This window comes from Rhineura floridana, chromosome 11 (assembly GCF_030035675.1).
Source record: "Rhineura floridana isolate rRhiFlo1 chromosome 11, rRhiFlo1.hap2, whole genome shotgun sequence".
Taxonomy (NCBI): Eukaryota; Metazoa; Chordata; class Lepidosauria; order Squamata; family Rhineuridae; genus Rhineura; species Rhineura floridana.
This window is the reverse complement of record NC_084490.1, coordinates 54,636,219-54,656,814: the sequence shown is the minus strand read 5'-3', so window position 1 is coordinate 54,656,814 and position 20,596 is coordinate 54,636,219. Positions and strand designations below refer to the sequence as shown.

General features: G+C 42.3%; 1 protein-coding gene across 5 annotated transcripts in view; it reads right to left on the bottom strand.

The window, feature by feature from the left end:
- Window positions 1-20,596, bottom strand: part of FMNL1 (formin like 1) — a 133,152-nt gene that overhangs the window by 64,440 nt on the left and 48,116 nt on the right. For all 5 annotated transcript variants that reach the window (XM_061592187.1, XM_061592185.1, XM_061592183.1 and 2 more), the window contains exon 2: window positions 1,180-1,263. In XM_061592187.1, the coding sequence (XP_061448171.1) occupies window positions 1,180-1,257 (78 nt within the window). In that variant the 5' untranslated portion in view covers window positions 1,258-1,263. The remainder of the gene's footprint in view (window positions 1-1,179; window positions 1,264-20,596) is intronic.

Sequence of the window (20,596 nt, the reverse complement as noted above, 5' to 3'; positions counted from 1 at the left end):
TTTTTTCCTCTTGTTTTACACTTTAAACTCTCAATTCCCTCTGACTGTTTTGTGTATTGCCATGAAAATTTAGAGGGTTGTTAAGCAAGCATTTCTGAGTTCAGGACTATAAGTTTTGTAAGGTTTTGTTTTGAAATGAGCTTATGGGAAGCATCAGAATGGCATGAGGGTATTTTCAATTTAACATTACAGAAGGCAAAAAATCCATGCTGGCTGTATAATAAAATAACTATGAGAATGAAGAACCAAGGAGAGAGCCAGCCTGTCCTGGATAGAGAATAGAGGGCAGGCCTCCCAATATATTGGTAACCAGGTCTCCCCCAAAATTTTCCTGAAGAAAACAGGGACACACTTATTTCCTTCCAACAACCCTGTTCTCACTGAAAAGTGAGACACACAACCAGTTGTGTAGTTAGGCAGTTTTAGACTCTGGACTTTATAGTCTTATGGAGACACTCTCTCCTTTGACGTGGTAATGTCTATTACTTCACTTACTTCAAAATGGGATAAGCCAATTCTGCTGTGCTTGGGGACCCTCCTGTTCCTTCTGCTGAAGGGGGCCTGGACATCTGGGCCAAAGTACTGCCCTGAAGGCACCAGTGCACACACACCCTCCCCAAATACACATTTCACAGAGGGTCTTCTCCAGCAGTTCTATGAAATAGGCTGTAACAATTTAAGTTTTTTTTAAAACCTTCTTAACAGAAAGTTTTAAGGTTCAACTCAAACATACTCAGCAGCATTTACTGTCTGAGGCATGGAAGGGAACCAGTGTGCTGGCATTCATGTATTGGATTTGAGTGCATATGCGTGAGAGTCAAGAATATGCATCCAACCTCCACTCAGGAGGTTTAACTTTTAGGGACTGGGCAAAGAGAGCTAAGACGTGAGGAACTCTACAGATGTACATACTAAAAATGTTTGAAAGCATCCCCCCCAAAAAGATATAACCGGAATAGTGATTAACCAGGGTTAGGGACCAGAATATAGGGATTTAAGGCCCATGTCAGCACCTTATTTGTTCACGGAAATTCGGGGTCCCAAGTGGCCCACTGCAGCTGGCACCAATCTCTCTTAAAAAAAAAGGCTCACTACATAGCTATGAAATTTAACCAGTTTGATGCTGGTTCATAATATGCCTTGAAGAACTACTAAAAAAAGAGAACCCCAGGTCCTTACCTGGTCACAGATCAACTCCCATTTCTTTTCATTATCATACTGGCTCAGAAGCTTCATTTTGTCTGGTGGCAAGTTCATAGAATTCTAAAGGAGAAGAAGAAAAGAGAACATTTCTATATTATATATATAATTAGTATATAAGATGCACATTTGCAATCACTTTGAAGATTTAATAAAAGCTGTTAACAACAGAAGAGACAGAAATTCAAAACAGAACTGATGATGGGGGTAAGGCACTTGTTTAACCTTTTCTTTTTAAGCAACAGAGAATGCTTTCTCTCTTTTTCTCAAGAATAATGCTATTTGCTCACACAGGTATTCCTTAGAATTGAGACATTTCTTTCAAACTACTTTCTTCATTTTGCCCCCAAGACTCATTCCTTTTTTAAAAAAAAAAACTTGCTCATTTTGGTTAAAAATATGAGATCATTACAAAAGGCTGTTAAGATCACAAAGCACACCCACAACAAAATAATGGCTAGAAAGGTTTTAGGACCTTTTGGTTTAGTAGTAAAATCAACAAGTTATCTACAAGTAAAAAGAAAAAAAGCAGCAGAAAGACAACTTGAAGATAAATTGGAAACTGTTTATTAAATACTGCGGGAAAACACATTGGTTCCCCAAAGTGTGGCTTTGTAATGTTTTAAAATATGTATATAGTATAAGATAATTATTATAGCTTAATAGGAGAAATAATTGATGCAAGCTAATTCATGAATTAGTGATTGACAAGTCTGAACTTGATCTGTTTATATTTGTGAATGCTTCTATCTATCATTTTATTCCTTTTGGTATTTTGTATCTAACATCTTTTTTTATTCTTGTATTATCTAATAATAATACTTAGAGAGGAAAATAAAATTGCACATTTATAGTGATTTTGGAGTTTCTCTTGCAATTGTAGTGCTATCATTTCAGATGTGAGCTACTAAAGCACTATGGGTTGGAGGCACGGTTTATAAAGTAGTGGATGATGCAGTGGAAGCCTGCCTCTCTCCATTAGTTCCTCACCCCTCTACCATTACATATTCTTATATCAATCACTTAGAAAGCCTTAACCAATCTAGTGCCCTCCAGATGTTTTTGACTACGACTCCCATTAGTCTCAGCCAGCATGGCCAATGGTCAAGGAGTTGTGGTCCAAAACACCAGAGGGCACTGGGTTGGTGAAGGCTGATTTAAGATGAACTACATATCTGTTTCAGGTTACCTGAAGGGCTGCATTCTCCTGTACGATCTTTCCAGGGACACTCTCTTCTCTGCCCCTCCAATGTCTTATGTGGGTTTGATGGGAGGTGAAAACAGGACCTTCTCAGTGGCTGCAACAATGCTCTTGAACCAAGCCTGCTCCCACATTTATGTCCTTCCACCAGTAGGTAAAATCCTTTTTATTCAAACCGGGTTTTGATCTATTGAGCTGATTTATTTGATTTTCTGCTGCTCTGCTTTTAAATTTACATCTTAATACTTTTTGAATTGTTGGTTTTTATCTGCTCTTATTTGTTATATTGTTTATAGTTTCCAAAATTAATTCTGTATTTTATTGTTAGCTGCCTTGGGCATTTCACATCAAAAAGTGGGACATACATTTTAAAGCAACATTCTCCCACCCCTCTGTCATCCACTTTGTCTCTTGACATTTTTTTCCTTTAAAAAAATGTAAATATGTACCATGTATACAAGTACTATGCTATGTACACATATGTCCAATTTGGGGGGAAGGAGAAAAGAATTTTCCCACTCCAGAGCAACAACAATAGTGGCAGCAGCAGCTCTTTATGGAAAAACGGGTGGGCAGAGAAATACCTATCCTTCCTGAAGAAGGATATCCATTGTGTTATGAGCCCAGGTATAGGGTGATAGCAAAGCAAAAACCTTGCCATTTTGTTGTTCAGAAGCACCTAAAGATTTGGAGGTTATCATCATCCCAGGACAACCTGTTGAGCCATGCTTGGGGTTTGGGTTTGGAAAGGAGAGAGCGGGAGGAGATTGCCTGGAATGTTAAGATTAGTGGGAGGAGGAGTTGAAGGGAACATGGAGTGACAGCCTGGGCGATGATGCGAATTTTGTCAGTTGATAGTTGGAAGCAAGTGAAGGACAGAGGGGATTCACTGGATGAGAATAGGTTTAAGAGATAACTCATTCTAAACGCTATTTTGTGACATTTTGGTTCATTTGGGCCTAATAAAGGTTTTGCCCTAATACGTATTTTGGAATTTTTCCTTAAAGGTCAACATAGCTACCTTTGCTTTTTATTTTCATTGTTCCTCAAACACACATGCTGTCTGTCGCCAACCCTGGCAATGGCCAGTGAAGTCTCTGCTTAAAAGGGTTTGCCTACACAGTGCCGCCAGCATGGCAAGACTTAACAAACCCCATTTCTACACAAATAAAGCCATACTCCTGGCTATCTATATTGTTCCATTTGGAAAGCCACTAAATATTAGGAAATGATAGGGAAAAGATAAATTCATTGAGGGAATCGTTTCACCCCTAAAAAAGGCTTATTTATTTTCTTACAGTTATACCCCACATTTCTTTCATCATAGAACCCAAGGCGGCATACATGTGGTTCTCAGGCAGTCTCCCAGACCTGCTAAGCTTCAGCAAGGTGGTGGCATCCTATGCCTTCAGACCATAGCCTAGATTAAAGGTGTGGATCTCACCAGTTCCTTTGGAAAGGAAGAATTCATTGGGAAAACAGCATAGGAAGCTGCCTTGTACCGAGTCCATCTAGCTCAGTGCTGTCTGAATAGACAGGCGGCGGCAATCCAGAGTTTCAGGCTGGGTGTGACAGGGCTGTGGAGTCGGAGTCATGGAGTCAGAGACAGAAGCAATTTTGGGTGGAGTCGGAGTCGGAAGAAATGTACTGACTCCGACTTCAAAATAAAATTAATATTTTAATATTAATATTAATTTATTATACATTAATATACATTTGCCATTTATGAAGGAGTCAGAGTCGGAGTCAGACAGTAGAAAAATTAATATACATTTGCCATTTATGAAGGAGTCGGAGTTGGACAGTAGAAAAATATAAGAGTCGGAGTCGAAGGTTTGACATACCGACTCCACAGCCCTGGTGTGTGAGATGTACATGTGAATGTTAGAAGGCAGGAAGGATGAAAAGGAACGTCAAGAATTCAGGAGAGGGCCAAGGCTATCTCCATCCCTCTCACACAGCAACAACATATAAAAACCCTGCAGTTATTCCCTTTAGAACAAATTAAAAGTCCAACTCTCCCGCAATCTCTCAGGGATTGCAAACTGTTTCACCTGTCTCCTGCCTCCAAATGACAGCTAGCATGAAGGGGAAGGGCTGTAGTTCAGTGGCAGAGCATCTGCCTTGCATGCGGAAGGTCCCAGGTTCAATCCCTGGCATCTGCAGGTAGGGCAGGGAGAGAACCCTGTCTGAAATCCTGGAGAGCTGCTGCCAGTCAGTGTAGACAATACTGAGCTAGATGGACCAATGAGTCAGACTCAGTATACTTATACTAAGGCAGCTTCCTATCGTTCTAAGCCCCAATATTATCATGAATCAGACCCTCAATACTACAGTGAATGGGTTGCCACCCAGTTTCCCCCTGTATATTTAAATCCACCACTGAATCAAGAAACAAGGCATTTGTGACTTCTCCCCACTGCCATCCTCCACTTGCTGTGCGGCACATCCTCCACTTGATGTGCTGGTGAAGAATTTCTGAATGCAGATAAGGGAGGAAGGTGACAGGAGGGGAGAGAAAAGGGCGGAAGATGCTATGACTTCCTGGTCTTCCAGATTAAAAGATACAGGGGGAAATATCTGGGCTGCAACTGCAACCCTTACTTGGAATGACCTGGTGGGTCATGCTTTATTGTACACAATTCCATACCAGCTGAGATGCCTGATGTAAGTGGTACCAAAGCCAGGACTCCCTAATAACACTAATACTCATGGGTCATTTCGTTCTCTATTTGCCACAACACACTGAAACAAAAGGGAACTCGTTGGCTCCTTGTGACCAAGCAGCCAGCTTGTTTGGATGAAATCAGTATGTATTTAGAGGTGGTTATGTCAGTAGCAGGAAGTTGCAAACCACCCATGTGCTAAGTACTTGCGACCACTCTTGCTCAACCCAACCCCTTCCCCTCCCACTCCCCTCCCTCAGCAAAGCTTGCGGTTAGAATCCATCTGTGATAGAGGCAGCAAAACAGAACCCAAGTTGTACACAGACCTGTTTGTCAGACTTGCTGATTTGTAATGGGCAGGTTCTCTTCTTTCCCAAAAGACCAAGCTGAGAAAACTATCTAATTGCTCAGAGCAACCAGTGATAGCATTCATGTGCGGGGCTTAAACCTTTCCCTGCATCATCACACAGACTTGCCAAATCTTCTGCTTTGAATCTTCTGCCTGCTTTGATCTCTCAGTGTTACTCTGGTCAATTTTGCATTCTCTGAGATTGCCTGAACGGTACTGACGTCAAGAAAAGCAAGCTGATTGAAAGGAAAGCAAAATGACTTTGCAGATAGAACATCTGTGTTCTTCCTGCAAAGCTTGAGTTGGCAGATCAAAAAAGAGAGGTGTTCAGTTTTTGTTTTGCAAGATCTCAGATGTTTTCCAAATTAAAATAAATTTGGGCTGCTCGGTGGTTCATGCCTGAGGTCTTACAAGGATATCCTTTATTCCTTTTCCTGGCAACCTAAGCAATCCTGGGAACCTGAGAAATCGTAGTTTTCACTTTTAAATGGTATACATTTCTGGAGTATTGTGATCACATATGCTAGCACCATTTCCAAGTGAAGTCTGACACTATGAGAGGCATAAACTTTTTTTTATGGATCAGACAAAAGGTTCATCTAGTCCAGTGTCTTGTTTCCCACACTACCCAACCAAATACTCCACATGGAAGCACATAAACAAGAGCCCTCTCCTGCTACTACTCTCCTGCAAGTGGTATTTAGTAGTGCACTGCTTCTAATCCTGGAGGACGCGTATAGCCACAAATAACTACCAACAATAGATTTATCCATCCTTCATTATTTTGTCTATTCCCTTTTTAAAGCCAGCTACATTTGCGGCCACCACAACTTGCGGCAGTGTCTTCCATGAATTATATGAGCATGTTGTGAAGCTGCATCTCTCCTGGATCTCCCATCATTCAGCTTCATTGGATGACCTTAGGTTCTAGTATAATGACAGAGGGACAAACTTGTCTTTGCTTTCTTTGCACCAGGTATAATTTTAATTGACTTTTGTTATGTTCTTCCTTAGGGAGCAATCCAACTTGTATTTGCACTGGGCTGAGGGAAATTGGATGTGATGGACCCCCGCTGAGCTGCCAGGCTCCCAGAGCTGCCAGCCTCCACCAGCAGAAGGCCATCATTCTGGCAGAGCCATGGCGTCTGCCAGGTCAGCTGGGAATCCACCAGAGAAGCCCAGCCCAGTGGATGGAGAGCCGGCAGAAGGCCTGAAAATGGGGTGTTCCAGGGGGTTGGCGGAGCCAGGGGGGGACTTCCGCAGCATCATCCTTGCGCTTGATGCACTCCCGGGTGTCCCAATTCAGGTAAAATTTCCACCAGCCAATAAGCTGACAGAGTAAAATTATTTCCATGTTGGTCAATGGGGAGTGCTTACTCCCCAGTAGAGATATTCATGGGAGCTGGCTTCTGCTTTTCCGACCCCGCGTGTGGCTCCTGACTGAGCCAGTGTTTAGCCAGCCCAGAGGCTCCTGAACAGGGAGTGGATGCCACAGAGCTTTCTAACGGCTTCTCCGCAGCCACCTCCCTCTCTGCCAGCTTCCCATGATTTGGATTGTTCTGTCCGTTGTTACTTTTTTTCTAAACTAGAAAGTCCTAAATGTTTTAGCTTTCTCTTATGGAGAAAGTGCTCCAAACCTTTTCTGCCTTTGCTTTCCTGCACTTTTACCCAGCTCTACAAAATCATTTTGAGATAGGTTGACCAGAAAAGAACACAGTATTCCAAATACTGCTGCGCTATAGATTCAGATATTATGATACTGGCAGTTTTATTTTCAGTTGCTTTCATAATTATCCCTAGCATGGATTTTACCTGTTGCACAGCTGTTGCACACTGAGTTGACATTCTCACTGAGATATCCACCAAGATTCCAAGATCTTTTCCCTGGTTAGTCACTTGCAGTTCAAACTCTATCAGTGTATTTGTGTAGTTAGGGTTTTTTTTGCCCCAACATGCATCACTTTGTATTTACAAACAATATCATTTGCCATTTTCTTGCTAATTTGCCCAGTTTGGGAAGGCCCTTTTCGAGCTATTTGTAGCCCACTTGGGTTTTTATCCACTAGAACGGGGGTTGACAACATTTTTTGCCCCAAGGGCTGCATGCCATGGTGGGCAGTGGTTTGGGGGCTACAGTAATGTGCACATGCGCATACATGAACACACACATTTTTAACCTGCTACACTCTCCGGTGTTACCTGTCTGCAGCGATCTTGGCACCTTGGACAGTGTCTTGAAAGTTTGGACTAAAACCCAGAGCAGATTCCATTGCCCACTGACATGGAGCCACCAGTTGCCACTGATACTAAGATGAGGGAAGAACCTAAAATGTGGTGGCCAGCCCCTACAAACATTTAGCACAAGGGGCTTTACCAGTCCTCTGCTTGGTGCTTGGAAAGCACTATGCAAAGCACTTTGCAAGCTGGCTCTTTGGTGCCTGGGAAGCGCTGTACGAGGGGCTTTGACAGGTGGGCAGAACAAGCCACGTGTCACTCATCTGATGTCATAATGGCATTAGGTGATTGACAGGTAGATTGCCCCACACACCTGTCAAAGGTCACCTATGGGGTGGGGACAGATAAGAAACTGGTTGGCCAAGCCAAAAAAGTTCCACACCTCTGGCCTTCATGGACTGTCATACCCCTGTGCATTAGACTCCACTGTGGGCACAAGTCTTTCTAAGGCCTTGGCTATTGGGACCTTGAGATTTTGAGAGCCTGCAGGAATTTCTGTTTAGATGCTTGTTGCTACAGCAACCGTTAGAGCTGCCATATTGAAAGAGGCTGCTGGTGTTCAAGGTTACTATGCAATTATAAGAGCTAACCATGTTATACCAGATTCAATAGGAACAAAAGGAAGACTCCTGATCCTTGTGAGAAAAAGTTTCTGGAGATCTCACAGCACAAACATGTAGAGTAGGCCCTCACCCCAGTCATTCTATGGTATTTATTTTTTATAGTAATTTAGGCTTGGAACAAGACTGTCAAGTCCAAATTCTTATGAGTCCTATGCCTTTATAGATCAAACTAGGTGTTCTTTTCAGAAAACACACTGTCAAACCTATGTTTGCCAAGGTAACAGGAATGTGGGAGTGGAGAACCTTTATAGGGGAAGATTAGTGGGCTGAACCACTCCTGCTCCGTCCCGCCCCATCCTGCCCTAGAAATACTTCCAGCCTGTTTATCCTACAGCTGTATTAGTCTGAAAGCCCAGCTGAAGGAAAGTTAATTCAAAACAGCCTGCAAAAAGTGGGGAGCAGGAGTTGCAGACAGGGAATGTGATTTGGAAAAAAAAAGGATTTAATTTTAAGAATACTGTATTTTCCTTTTATAGCTCCTGGAGGTCACTGATTCATAGGGTCGCCATAATCGACTTGAAGGCACATAACAACAACAAACACAGAGGAATACTGAAAATGTTCCATGTATCTCAAATGGTTAGAGGAGCTACTTTGCAAAATACCAGTGAGCAAGAAACCACCAGGACAAGAAACTGGGTGTGAAATCAAGCATTACTCACCAAGGCTTCCACGCAAGACCCATTTTACAGCTCACCCTTTCCTGTAAGACCTATAGACTAAAGATAGATTTCAACCAGAGTTCTTTGTTGAATCAACAGAATTAGTAAGTGGAAGCTACTTTTAACTAATGATATCAGTGTATCTCAGGTTCATATTTCCTTTTGTTTGTGATTAGATCTTACCTAGCACAAGACCCTTGTGATGTTCCTATATTAATGTATATATGGTAAGTGTTGTTGATTTAGAAGATACATGGTAAGTGGAGTGAAAGAGGGGGAATGAATGGGCAGTAGAATGCGAGATGATTGGCTGAGTGTTTAAAATGGCTGAATGTATAAAAGGAAGAGTGAGAGTGGAATCTGGGGGGGAGAAGAGAAAGAGTGGATTGCTTGGTGGGGTTTGAGAGAGTTGTTTGCCAGGAGAGCGTGAAGAAGGAGGGAGGTGGAGTTCGGATTAGTATTGAGTAAAACCATATGCTTATGTGCCTTAAGAAGAAATCTTGTTAATCTTGTTAGCTTTGTTATCTTTAATAAATACTTAATTTGGTTTACCAAAGGCCTGATCCTTGGCTGGGGTTTCACAGACCAGAAGGGAGGGTAAGGTAATGACCAAGGCTGAAGGGGAACTGTAACAAATGGTGGCAGTGGTGAAGAGAATAACAATACCAGTATTCAGAGTCTCTGGGAATACTAGTATTGGGACGTTACTGGTGGTTGCCTAGCAGGGGGATCTGTTGAGATCTGTGCTAGAGCGGATAAGAGAGTGCGGTCCGGACTGGTGGAGTCCCTGGTGGTGCCTAGAGACAGGCAGTAACCACGAGCAGGTAGGAACCTGATAGGGAGAGCCAGGGAAGGACGCATCACAACCCTCCCAGATCATATTGAACCAACGGAGAGATGAGAGTTTACCCTCTTCCGCTGTACTGTAATTAAAAGCTGCTGTGAACAAATTAGGACATCAATCCCCCTTCCCTTCAAATGAGTGCTATCCAGTTCCTTTGCTAGGTCTTCAAGCATCACATATCTGGGAATAGTAGTAATGACCTGCAGAACTTTAGCCCAAAATTGGTATATGACCTTGGGCTAGTCACAGTCTCTCAAACTAACCTACCTCACAGGGCTGTTGTGAGGATAAAAGGAAAAGAGAAGAGAACCATGTATGCTACCTGGAGCTCCTTGGAGGAAAGGTGGGATAGAAGTGTGGAAAGAAAGAAAAAGAAAGAGCTGCTAGCTAACAAATATGGTACCAGGACCCAATAGTTTCACAGTTATGCCAACAGAATGAAGAATATTTTTTATTGATTTCAAGACTGGATTATTAGAATGCGATCTATGTTGGGCTAGCCTTAAGGCTGGTATCATAAGCTGTAACTAGTACAAAACGCAGCAGCTAGATTGCTTTTTGGGGCAACCTGTTGTCAGCACATGTCACAATTGCTGAAAGAATTGCAGTGGCTACCTATATGCAACCAAGCCAAGTTTAAGGTCTTGCTTTTAGTTTATAAAGTCTAGAACAACTCAGAACCACCTCTTTGATTACCTTGCCCTCTATGTCCTTGCCCAATTCCTCCATTCAGCTGTGGGGCCTTGTCGGTAATGCCACAATAGAGTCATAGAACAGTAGAGTTGGAAGGGGCCTATAAAAGTCCAGCCCTTGCTCAATGCATGTTAGACGTGTGGCTACCAGTGACAGAGCGTTTAGTGTGGTTGCACTAATATTGTGGAACTCTTTCTATTGAAGATCATTCCTTTTACTCCAACTTCTGCTAACTGAACGGTTATTAGTTTTGTCTGTAAATGACACTGTATATAAGTAGCAGCCAGCAGGGTGGAGCAGCATTGCCTACCTGGCTTCCCAATGAGGACGCTACCAGTAGCTGAGAGGGGTGAAGTGGCAGAGAGGCCAGCACAGTGTTCCTGCTGCTGCACCTGCATCATGCTGACCTCCCCACCACCTTGCCCCTCTCCCTCTCAATTACCAGCAGAGACCTCCATGCCGGGAAGCCAGATAAGCAATGCCATCTTCCTTCCTGCTACTGCTGTATATTTAATGAAGGATTTTTAAAATGTGTTGCTGTACCCCTGTTTTTATTATAGTTCTTCATGTGCTGTCCACATACTGCTATACACTTGTGTTCACCGCTTGGATATTTTATGATGAAGCGGTTTATAAATGTTCATATAAATAAATACAACGCAGCGAGACAGGTGCAACGCCACCTTACCATCATTTTAAAGGCTAGCCCATTAACATTACAAAGGGGGTGGTGGATGGCCAGACATAGTCCAACCTTCAGATTCTAGCCAGGTCTCTCATCTACTTGTTCGCATAGGAAGAACTCACCGACTAGGTTCCCCAACCTGGCAGTTTGAAGAAATATTAAATGATGCCCCTGAAACAGCAAATGCAATCAGTCGCAACATTTTCAAACTATGTATGGCTTCAGGCCACCCAAAGAGTGAAACTTGACTTGTTTCCTAAGTGCTGCACCTGGAGGTATTGGGACCAGAGAAGAGAGCAGTGATCCTTTTCAGCTTGCAAACTGGCTTTGGGGAAGACAAGTATGCCACAAGATCTTGTATTGCAGAATCAATCACTGATTCTTCAATATATTGATTCTGTATTTTATGAAGCCTCCACAGGCTAAAAATTTCATAGATCAGTCCCAGGGCTTATAGCCTTTCAGTCTAGAAAGGTTTAAACTGGTGATACAAGGCTGGGGGAGGTGAGTGGGATAGCTTCTTTTCCCATACGTCCCAGACAGATAGGGTCAAGAGCAAGAAAGGGTTATTTTCAATAGAAGATGGCCTGTGTGCTTTATCTTGCCACACTACCTCTTCCAAAGTATATTTGTCAGCAAAGCTCTGTTAAAAAATTAATCCAAGTGGTATGGCAGGGGGCGGGGGGATAACAAGACACATTCCTGCCTTAATTGGGATTCCTCATAAGGGCAGATCTTGTGTGTTTAAATCAGTGACTGGTTTCTTGATCATCACTGGAGTGATCCGTGACCTTCTGTCCGCTCCAATAAATATTATCCAGTGTTTTCCGCCACCCTTTCATCATATTGTGGGGTATAAAAATGTGGATCATTTGGAACAGAACCAGAATCTTGAGGAGATGGAGAGCACCCCATTTCAAGCATTAAGCAATTCCAAATAATTATTCTCAATGAGGTCCGCATAGGTTATCTTTACATATTCACTCAGGTGCCTCCAAGGGTCATTCACTTGTTTGTACCTATGTGCCAAGAGTATCGCCAGTGCTGAGCATGGAATGTTAACAAATACTATCTCATATTTGCTGTAACTGACTTTGAACCCGGACACTGTGCCATATTCTGTAGCTATCACCTCATCAGAAAACAGCAGCACAGTGTCCAGGTTTGATATGGCTGGTGTCATTCACAAAGAGAAGATTTTATGCTCCTCCAAGTCCACTTGTATCGTTCGAACGCTGAGATCAGTTCATGCAGCCTTGGGAAATTGCTCAGTCGATAAAACAACCAGGAGAAAGTGGGAATACAACCGTTTCACCCCTTAGCTTATCCAAAAGCAACCAGATCTTAAGTTGTTAGTTTTGGTGTGAACAGAAGGGATATAATCAGTTGCCTGGAGGACACCCATGCCAAAATTCATATTTCTCAGGAGCTACAGGAGAGAGGTTTCCTCCAGGTGATCAAAAACTATTGCAGCATCAAGTGACAACGTTGTTAATGGGATACCTGCCTTTGCTTACAGTCATTAATTGTATTCAGTGTCCTTCTGACATTTTCCACAATATGCCACTGCAAGATAAAAACACACTTTGGGGAGGCTTAATAGTGTGTCCTATGATCTTACTTAGCCAACTAATGAAAATAGATGCAAATATATTTGCATGTTGGTTTTTAAAAAGGGATAAAAGTAGACAGGGTTCTATAAAATATTATCAAAGCCCTGTTTGAGAATGACAAGGTTATTGCCTCCTTCCAGGAAGATGACATCATACCCTCCTGCAGAACCTTATTAAACAAATCCAACAGCAGTAAAGAAAGAGTGTTCCAAGACATTTTAAAGAATTCTGCCTGGAAGGCATCTCTTCCTGTGGTGTTATTGGTCTTTAGGGGTTTCTAACATCATCTTTGTTTTCTTTACCAATACAAGTTGTTTCCAATCAACCCTTCACATGTTTTTGATGATTTATATTACTACTTCATGTTATCTCTTGATGAATGCTCCATGCTCCATTTAGAGTGGTGCTCAAGTCTACTGAGGTGAAGAAAATGATCTATAGCCTCCATCAGAGGTATCTCTGATGTATATATTTAGAACACCTAGCAAACTTCCCTTTAGTACTACTAGTTAGTTGATAGTTTTATTTGTGCATTGTTGCCACATCGCCTAGAAGAGCCATCTTGGTAGAGAGGTGCCTGGGTAAGATCTTGTTGGCCCATGGAAATTTTGTGAAAGGTATAGGAGTGCCTCCTGCAAATCCTTGATCTCCAAGAGATCTCAGTTTAGAGTATTTCTGTGTGGGGAGATGATCTAGTTTCTTCTTTCCAGTTTTTGAAGCCTATTTTCTAGATCTTGGATTTTATACTGCATAGTAGTCCTCTCCACCTCCTACTGCCTCTTAAGATAAGAGGTGACACCAATACACTCCCCATGGGCTACTGCCTTAAATGGTCTCACACAATTTCAGGAGCAACTCCGCAATCCCTCTTGCTCTTGAAATATTCAGTTCTCTTGCCTAAGATTTGGTCAGCCATCATTTTGTTTAGCAAGATCTACTGAGCTCCCAGTCAGACTGTTTCATGTCTAATTATTTAGATGATGTTACATATCACCCCAGCAAGATTGGACTATACTTTACCAATCATTCTACCCTGTATAGAACAGGTCAGGAGGGCTGATACCAATGTGAAATCAACCCTCACCTGTTTTACCCAAAAGCAAGTAGAAAGTGAAGTCCGTTATCAATGGAGGACAGTTCATGCCAGATATCAATTACATTGTACTGGTGGAATTGTACTGGTGGAAGTAACCACTAAAAGGTGAAGGAGACATATGTAGCCTCTACTCTTTTAGGCTTGTTGAACCTATCCAAATTCAGGCATGCCACCAAACTGAAATCTCCTCTGGCAGCCACTGGCCATCTCCAAAATCATCAAAGTCTTTGAAAAGTATTTAGTAAAAACTACGTTGGTTGACATTTGGGGGACAAATGAAACAGAGCATTAGGAGGGTGCCAAGCAGTAAGCAGAGTTGGGGAACCTTTCTGACCTGTCAAGCCAGATCCTTCTCTGTCCCCGCTCCCAGGTCAACTTTGGCAGGTGGGCAGTCAACCTACCTGTCAATCACCTGATGACATTGTGATGTCAGATGACTGACAGATGGGTTGTCTCACTCACTTGTCAAAGTCCTTTGGCAGTGCTTTCCAAGCACCCAACAACCAGTTCGTTGTCAGGCACTTAGGATCCACAGTACAAGGTGCTCTGCCAGCTCCAAGCTCAGTGATGGGAAGCACTATGACATGAGGTATGAGACAGGTAGCCATGGCTGGGAGAAACAGCCTCATAGGCCAAACGGATATCTGTGCCAGATCAAATTTGGCTTTCAGGCTGGAGGTTCCCTGCCCCTGCAACAAGTCCTTGGCAAATAGGTACCTTCTGTTAGGATGAGCCTTAGAAATCTAAAACAAATAATAGGAAGGTTCCTTGAATGGTAGGTTCCTTGAAAGAAGGCCCTTCCCTCAGCCTTTGAAGAGCCTGCTGCAGTGTACTGAATAGTAAATCCCTTATATTTTAGGATAGGAAGCTGGTTGCTTTTCTGCTGTGTCTCTTGAAGCATCAGTACATCTGGCATTCCTTTCAAAAGAGTTTTTGTGAACCTAGTCCTTTTAATTGGGCTTCACTGACAGTAAAATGTTAGGATTCTGAAACCATTGTTCAACTTCATCCCCATAGTACTTTCCCTCTTTTGACTTTTAAAGCATAGAAAAGAGTCTATCTTTCCCACGGTTGGTGATGTATGGTCTGCCTTCATCATTACTTCATTATCAGCATCACTGCTCATGAACAGAAACAGTGCCATCCTTCTAGGGACAAATCCACCATCTCTCCCTGTTCCTAACCTATATTTTCAAAAGAATGGTGAAGCCAGACTACACCTCTATCCTTACGAAACACGTATGTTCCTCACAGCTGATTGTAATTCAAATGAGAAAAACAAACAATCCAGAACCTAAATCACTACCCCCAATGCACTCATGTGTACCACCATGAAATGTAGCTGAGGAGTTAGGCTTATGACCCCACATAACTCACCACTTAGTACAAAAAGACAATTTTAGTAGATCCAAAGGCAAGTGACTAAAAGGGGATGGTTAACCTTTTGGGGCCTGAAGGCCACATAATCCAATCCGTCCATGGGCCACATGCCGGTGTGTGCATGTCCACTCCATCACATACACACCAGAGTATACACATACCCAAACACCAAAGGAACACACACATGCACTGACACACACATTGGAGTTGAATGCTGGCAGAACCTGAACTGTAACAGAATCCCTGTTGAAGGAGCACACTATACCCTGGATACAATCACATCAAGACTCTGGCTTTAAGAGAACACTAAACTGACATTTATTAAAGGAAATACATGTTTGATAGGAAAGATCCCAAGTTCTGGCTAACTACAGTGGAGATGCAACAAGGCATGCTTGTTTTTGCATTTCAACAGCAGAGACATCCAAATGTTCTCTTCTCCAAAGGAGGAGTGTATCAGTCTAGCACTGGAAGGAAGTCAAACACAGGTTTTAAGGGAAAGAACAGTCTAGGAAGCATGCAGTTTCCTCTCATTGTCTACTCTTTCCCATACAGACACATCAGCCTTCAGTGCAAGCTGAGTTGCACCCCAACACTTCTACCAAGAACATGTGTATAATAGAATCCTGGAAAGGGAATTATTCTCTTTGCCTGGCTTCTGACCAGATTTTTCCCTTGAATCTGAGGAATATTATATCCCATTATATCCCAAGGCCAAGACCTAGGCTGTTATTTGGTGGGCCAACTCTACATATTGGGACAATGCCAACTCAAATAGCGGTGCTAGCCACCCAGGTACAAAAGATTGCAATTCAGAGCCTTCACAAGATTCCAAAAATCCATAAAATCTTAAGATTTTTACATCTGGCTCAGTTTTCCTGATCCTCAACCTTTAAGACAAGTCCCTCCTCTCTTTTCTGGAATCTTGCAGAGCCAGTCCTAGGTGCATTGCTGTGTCCACAGTACTGGCAACATAATGAAGCTTCTTGCCAATAGTTTTGAACAGGTGGTGGATGGCATGTAGCAGTGTTTCCACCCAAGGAGTTAATTGGTCTTGGATATGTTTGATTTCTCCAGAACAAAAGTTTCTCAAAACAAGGTAGTTTCTCAAATTAGGTGGTTTCCTACCTTTTCCGCTGCCAAATTCACTTGTCCTATTTCAGGTGATTGTAGATGCAATGCTATAAATCTATTTCAGTGCTTGTAGAGGAGGAGTTCAAGTCTCAGTCAACAACTGTGGCTGCTCATGTAACTTCTCCCCTGTAAATGTGACATTTAAATGCATACCTATGTAGAAAATTTGCACATCTTAGAGACGTGTGTGTTTTACTCACCGAGAGATTGTTTCCCTTGTAAAGTTCATGCAGGGGCATGGAGCATTTCCGAGAGAGAATCCATAGATATAAGGGGAATGCATAACTCTTCCTCCAGCTGCCATTTTCTACTTGCAGGGAGTGTTCTGCACAGAGCAGCTCTTTCTTACCACTTCAGGAATCTACTATTTTATTCTACATTTTGCGGGTGACCGGGGAGGGCAAGGACCAAGAGACAACTCAGTACAGCTTTTGCCTTCTCAGTTGTGCCATAATGAGAGAAGCTGCATCTGGTGAAATTTTCATCTCTAACAACTCTTAAAAGTGTAGAAGCTCTCTTAGATGTCAACCCAAGCCTGGAACCAGGAAGCAGCAAATTTGTTCACTATCCAAAATGCTGTCTTTGAACCCTATGCCATTCTTCGGAAAACTGAATACTACATACATTCCAAATTTCAAATCCAAAATGGGGTGGGGGGTGGGGACACATAGCTGAGTCTTTATCAATAGCAGGACACCCAGAACCATCACTGACAACAGCAAATAATTGCTGCTCTTAACTGCATTATAACAACTGTAAGAACTTGTGCTTGTGTTTGCTTTTCCTTCATCTTCCTCTTTCCTTGTCTGTCATGTATTTTTAGATTGTAAACCTGAGGGCAGAGGCTGTCTTAATACAGATTTTTGTAAGCTATTCAGAAAGCCTTTTTGCCAAAGCAGGGGTGGTGGTGGTAAACAAACGTCATAAATAAATAACAAAATTTGACAGAGAGAAAATAGGCAAACTTGTGCTATAGTTAAGCACAAAGAAGTTCAGAGCATTATAGCAAGTAAGTCATTTCAGTGAGGCCAGGTGGAATTATGCTTCTGCACAAATGGGGCCAGACCCAGCACTTTAATTTCTGCAATGAGAGATGCTGGGACTGACACCTTCCTGAAAACTGTAACCTTTGATATGGAATCCCTTCCTGAAATCAGCAGGAGGAGCTTGACCATGCTTAACGGAAGAAAATGTTATGCCCTGGCTCAAATTAAGTTCTGGGCAAAACTGTGAAGCAGAACATATTGGAGAAAACTCTCTCTCTCTCTCTCAGGCAGATACATTAAAAAAAACCTCCAAGTGGAAATCAAAACCGCTGGCTAATTGTGACTTAAGTAGCCATTGAAATGCACTAAGACTGGTGTCCGTAAAAGGCCAGAAAGGGGGGGGGGGAAATTGCCAGGAACACCCAGGCATATCATTTAAAAATAAAAATACAGGGATATTTCATACCATGGAGGAAGCCCCCAATAAAGCAGCAGTTTGGAACATAAAAACATCCCTGTGTCCCTGCCATATCAGACCTGTGGCCCATCTGGTCTGGTATATTGTTTTTCAAAATGCCTCTGGGAAGCTCACAAGCAGGCCATGAAGGCAAGAGTCCTCTCCCCCATTGTTTGTCTTCAGCATCTGGTATCCACAAATATACTGCTTCTGAGCATGGAAGCTCCATTTAGTCACCATGGTTAAGGCAGCTGATAGACCATGATATTTGTGTAATCGCAAGTGACCTAGGGATGAGCCCATCTTCCAAGATCCACAAGCAAACATCTTTTCAGTTCTCTTCATCCCATTGCACCCCACCTCACCTAGTGCCTGGTGTAGAATTTTTATGAACCTATTAACAAGAATGTGACCATTTTATTAAAAGCAGGCCATTCCTGCTGGGAAACATATCCTTTTACATTCTATGTGGATTATTTTGTTAATGGACAATATATGGTCATTTGTTGCGGTGCTCAAACGTCTTCCTATGAACACAATTTACGTCCAATATATGATCTGCGAGTGGCAGCAGATAACGGGGTAGTTTGATCACCAGCTCTTCAGGTATATTTGGAAGGTTCACACTTGCTTTCTACTTTCTCCCTTTTCAAGATGGAAATAAAATGTCTTGGAGGCAGTCTTGGGGATTAAGTCTTCTAGATGTAACTCACCCTGGGTTGTGGTTCTTGCATATAGCTGCAAAGAGATGAGCATGCTGAGCTGCAGAGCTATGGGAGGAGCCTGGATAGGACCATAACAATAGCTTATATTTGTACAGCAAATTCAAGTGTTTAAAGCAGGGGTTCCCAAACCGCGGTCCTTGAGCTTTATTCTAGTGACCGGCGACATCTCTGTGGATTTGTGGTTCAAGATGGGAGACAGCACATCTAGCATATTCAATATTCATATTGATTTTTATCGCTTCTTTTATTCCTTCTTTTGTATTTTGCTGTATTGCAATTTAAATTCTGTGCAATTCAAATTGTAACACAATAAAGTACAATATCTAAGAAATAAAAGAGGCAATAAAGTACTATTAAAAATCATACGGCATCTGCTACAACAAGCCGAAAAATAAGTTGTTCACCAAGACCTTCAGCAATTTTCAAGTGGTCTGTAGGGAAGAAAACGTTTGGAGACTGCTGGTTTAAATCACCACATAGCCCCTACAACAGCAATCTTGCAAACATTATTATCCCCTATATTGCAGCTGGAGGGCCTTGTCAAGGACCACGAGATTCAAAACAGGTAAGAATTTATGCAAAGCTACCTCAGAAGTCATTTCCCTCCTCCAGTCACCAGAAATATAAATCCCTCTGGCTGAGATTTCATTGTTCCCACTACTTCAAATACATCCTTCAGGACTAGAAACTTGCTTTTTTTTTAAACAGCCAAAATTCTTAGGAAGCTGCATTCAGCAACCAATATCCCATTTTACAACTTTTCTGACCTTCTGCAGAATCACAGCACACAAACAGTCCTGGCTTATCAGACCCCTTTCAGCAGTGCCAGAGATTGTCCTAATCCCAGCTTTCATATGGTTGCCTGTGGAAAAGATGTGGGGTTTGTGTGTTGCAATATTATTTGAGAGATTTTGAAAGGCTGGTTTGTAGTCAACAAGGACGTGCAAAAAATTGATGCAGCCCAGCGAACAGAGAAAACTTTTACTTTTATTGTTTTGACCCCAATGGTTTGCATTTAAAACACCGTGCGCATTACCACTTGAAACGTCCCTGGGCCGCTCTCCACCTCCATTAAGAACCTCTTTAGTACCCCATTGCTTTCTCCCCAGAAAGCTACGTTTTTAAGTCATTCGCCAACTTGAAGTCTTCTCTTAAGTGTTTTTACAATGAGCTTAATGGACTGAGCCTCTCTCTGTTGTCCTTCGGTTTCTTGTTGTCGGAGTTGTTTACCTCCTTTTGAAACTACACTTATAAATCACAGGAGTGGGGAGAAGAAACAAGATCTCTGGTTTCCTCAAATAGATTAAAGAGACACTGCAAAAGCCCCTCTCAGGGGCTGATCACACATAACTCGTTTAGTATGATGTTCACTTGCTTCAGTCTGTTATTTGTTCACATGTTCAAGGTGACATGCATGATTCAGAGGTTGAAGCTAGTTGATAGTGAGAGTCAACAAGCCCTGGCAAGAATCTTCCATCTTGGGAGAAGTAACCCTGTTATAGATGGGAGTTCACACTACTCCTAGAGCAGCCTTCCTCAACCTGGTGCCTTCCAGATGTTGTTGGACTACAACTCCAATGAACTGCAGGCACCATGGCAATGATCACAGATGATGGGAGCTGTAGTCCAAAACATCTGGAAGGTTGGGGATGGCTGCCTTAGAGAAACCCAATGATCTGTGTGTCAAGGACTCTGGGACTTGAACTGGGAAGTTCAGGGTTCAGGGCTGGGACCCAGAAGAGCTTGGAAGATTACTTTTAAAAATGAATAAATTATAGTTACTGTTACATGGCCCCCAAAAGGAATAAATTACCATTACAATGACAATTGTTGTGAAAGGAATTGATTACTTTACCATTACTCAAAAGTAATCACTACAACTACACTTAAGTTACTTTAAAAAAAACCTAGAGAGCCTACAAGATGCTGGCCTTGGCTGCTGCACACCTAAGCCACCTAAAACAGCATTAAAAATAAACACACACATAGAGAAGTAGTAGAATAATTATTCTTTTTATCTGTAATATACCTGTGGTGGTCTCTCCAC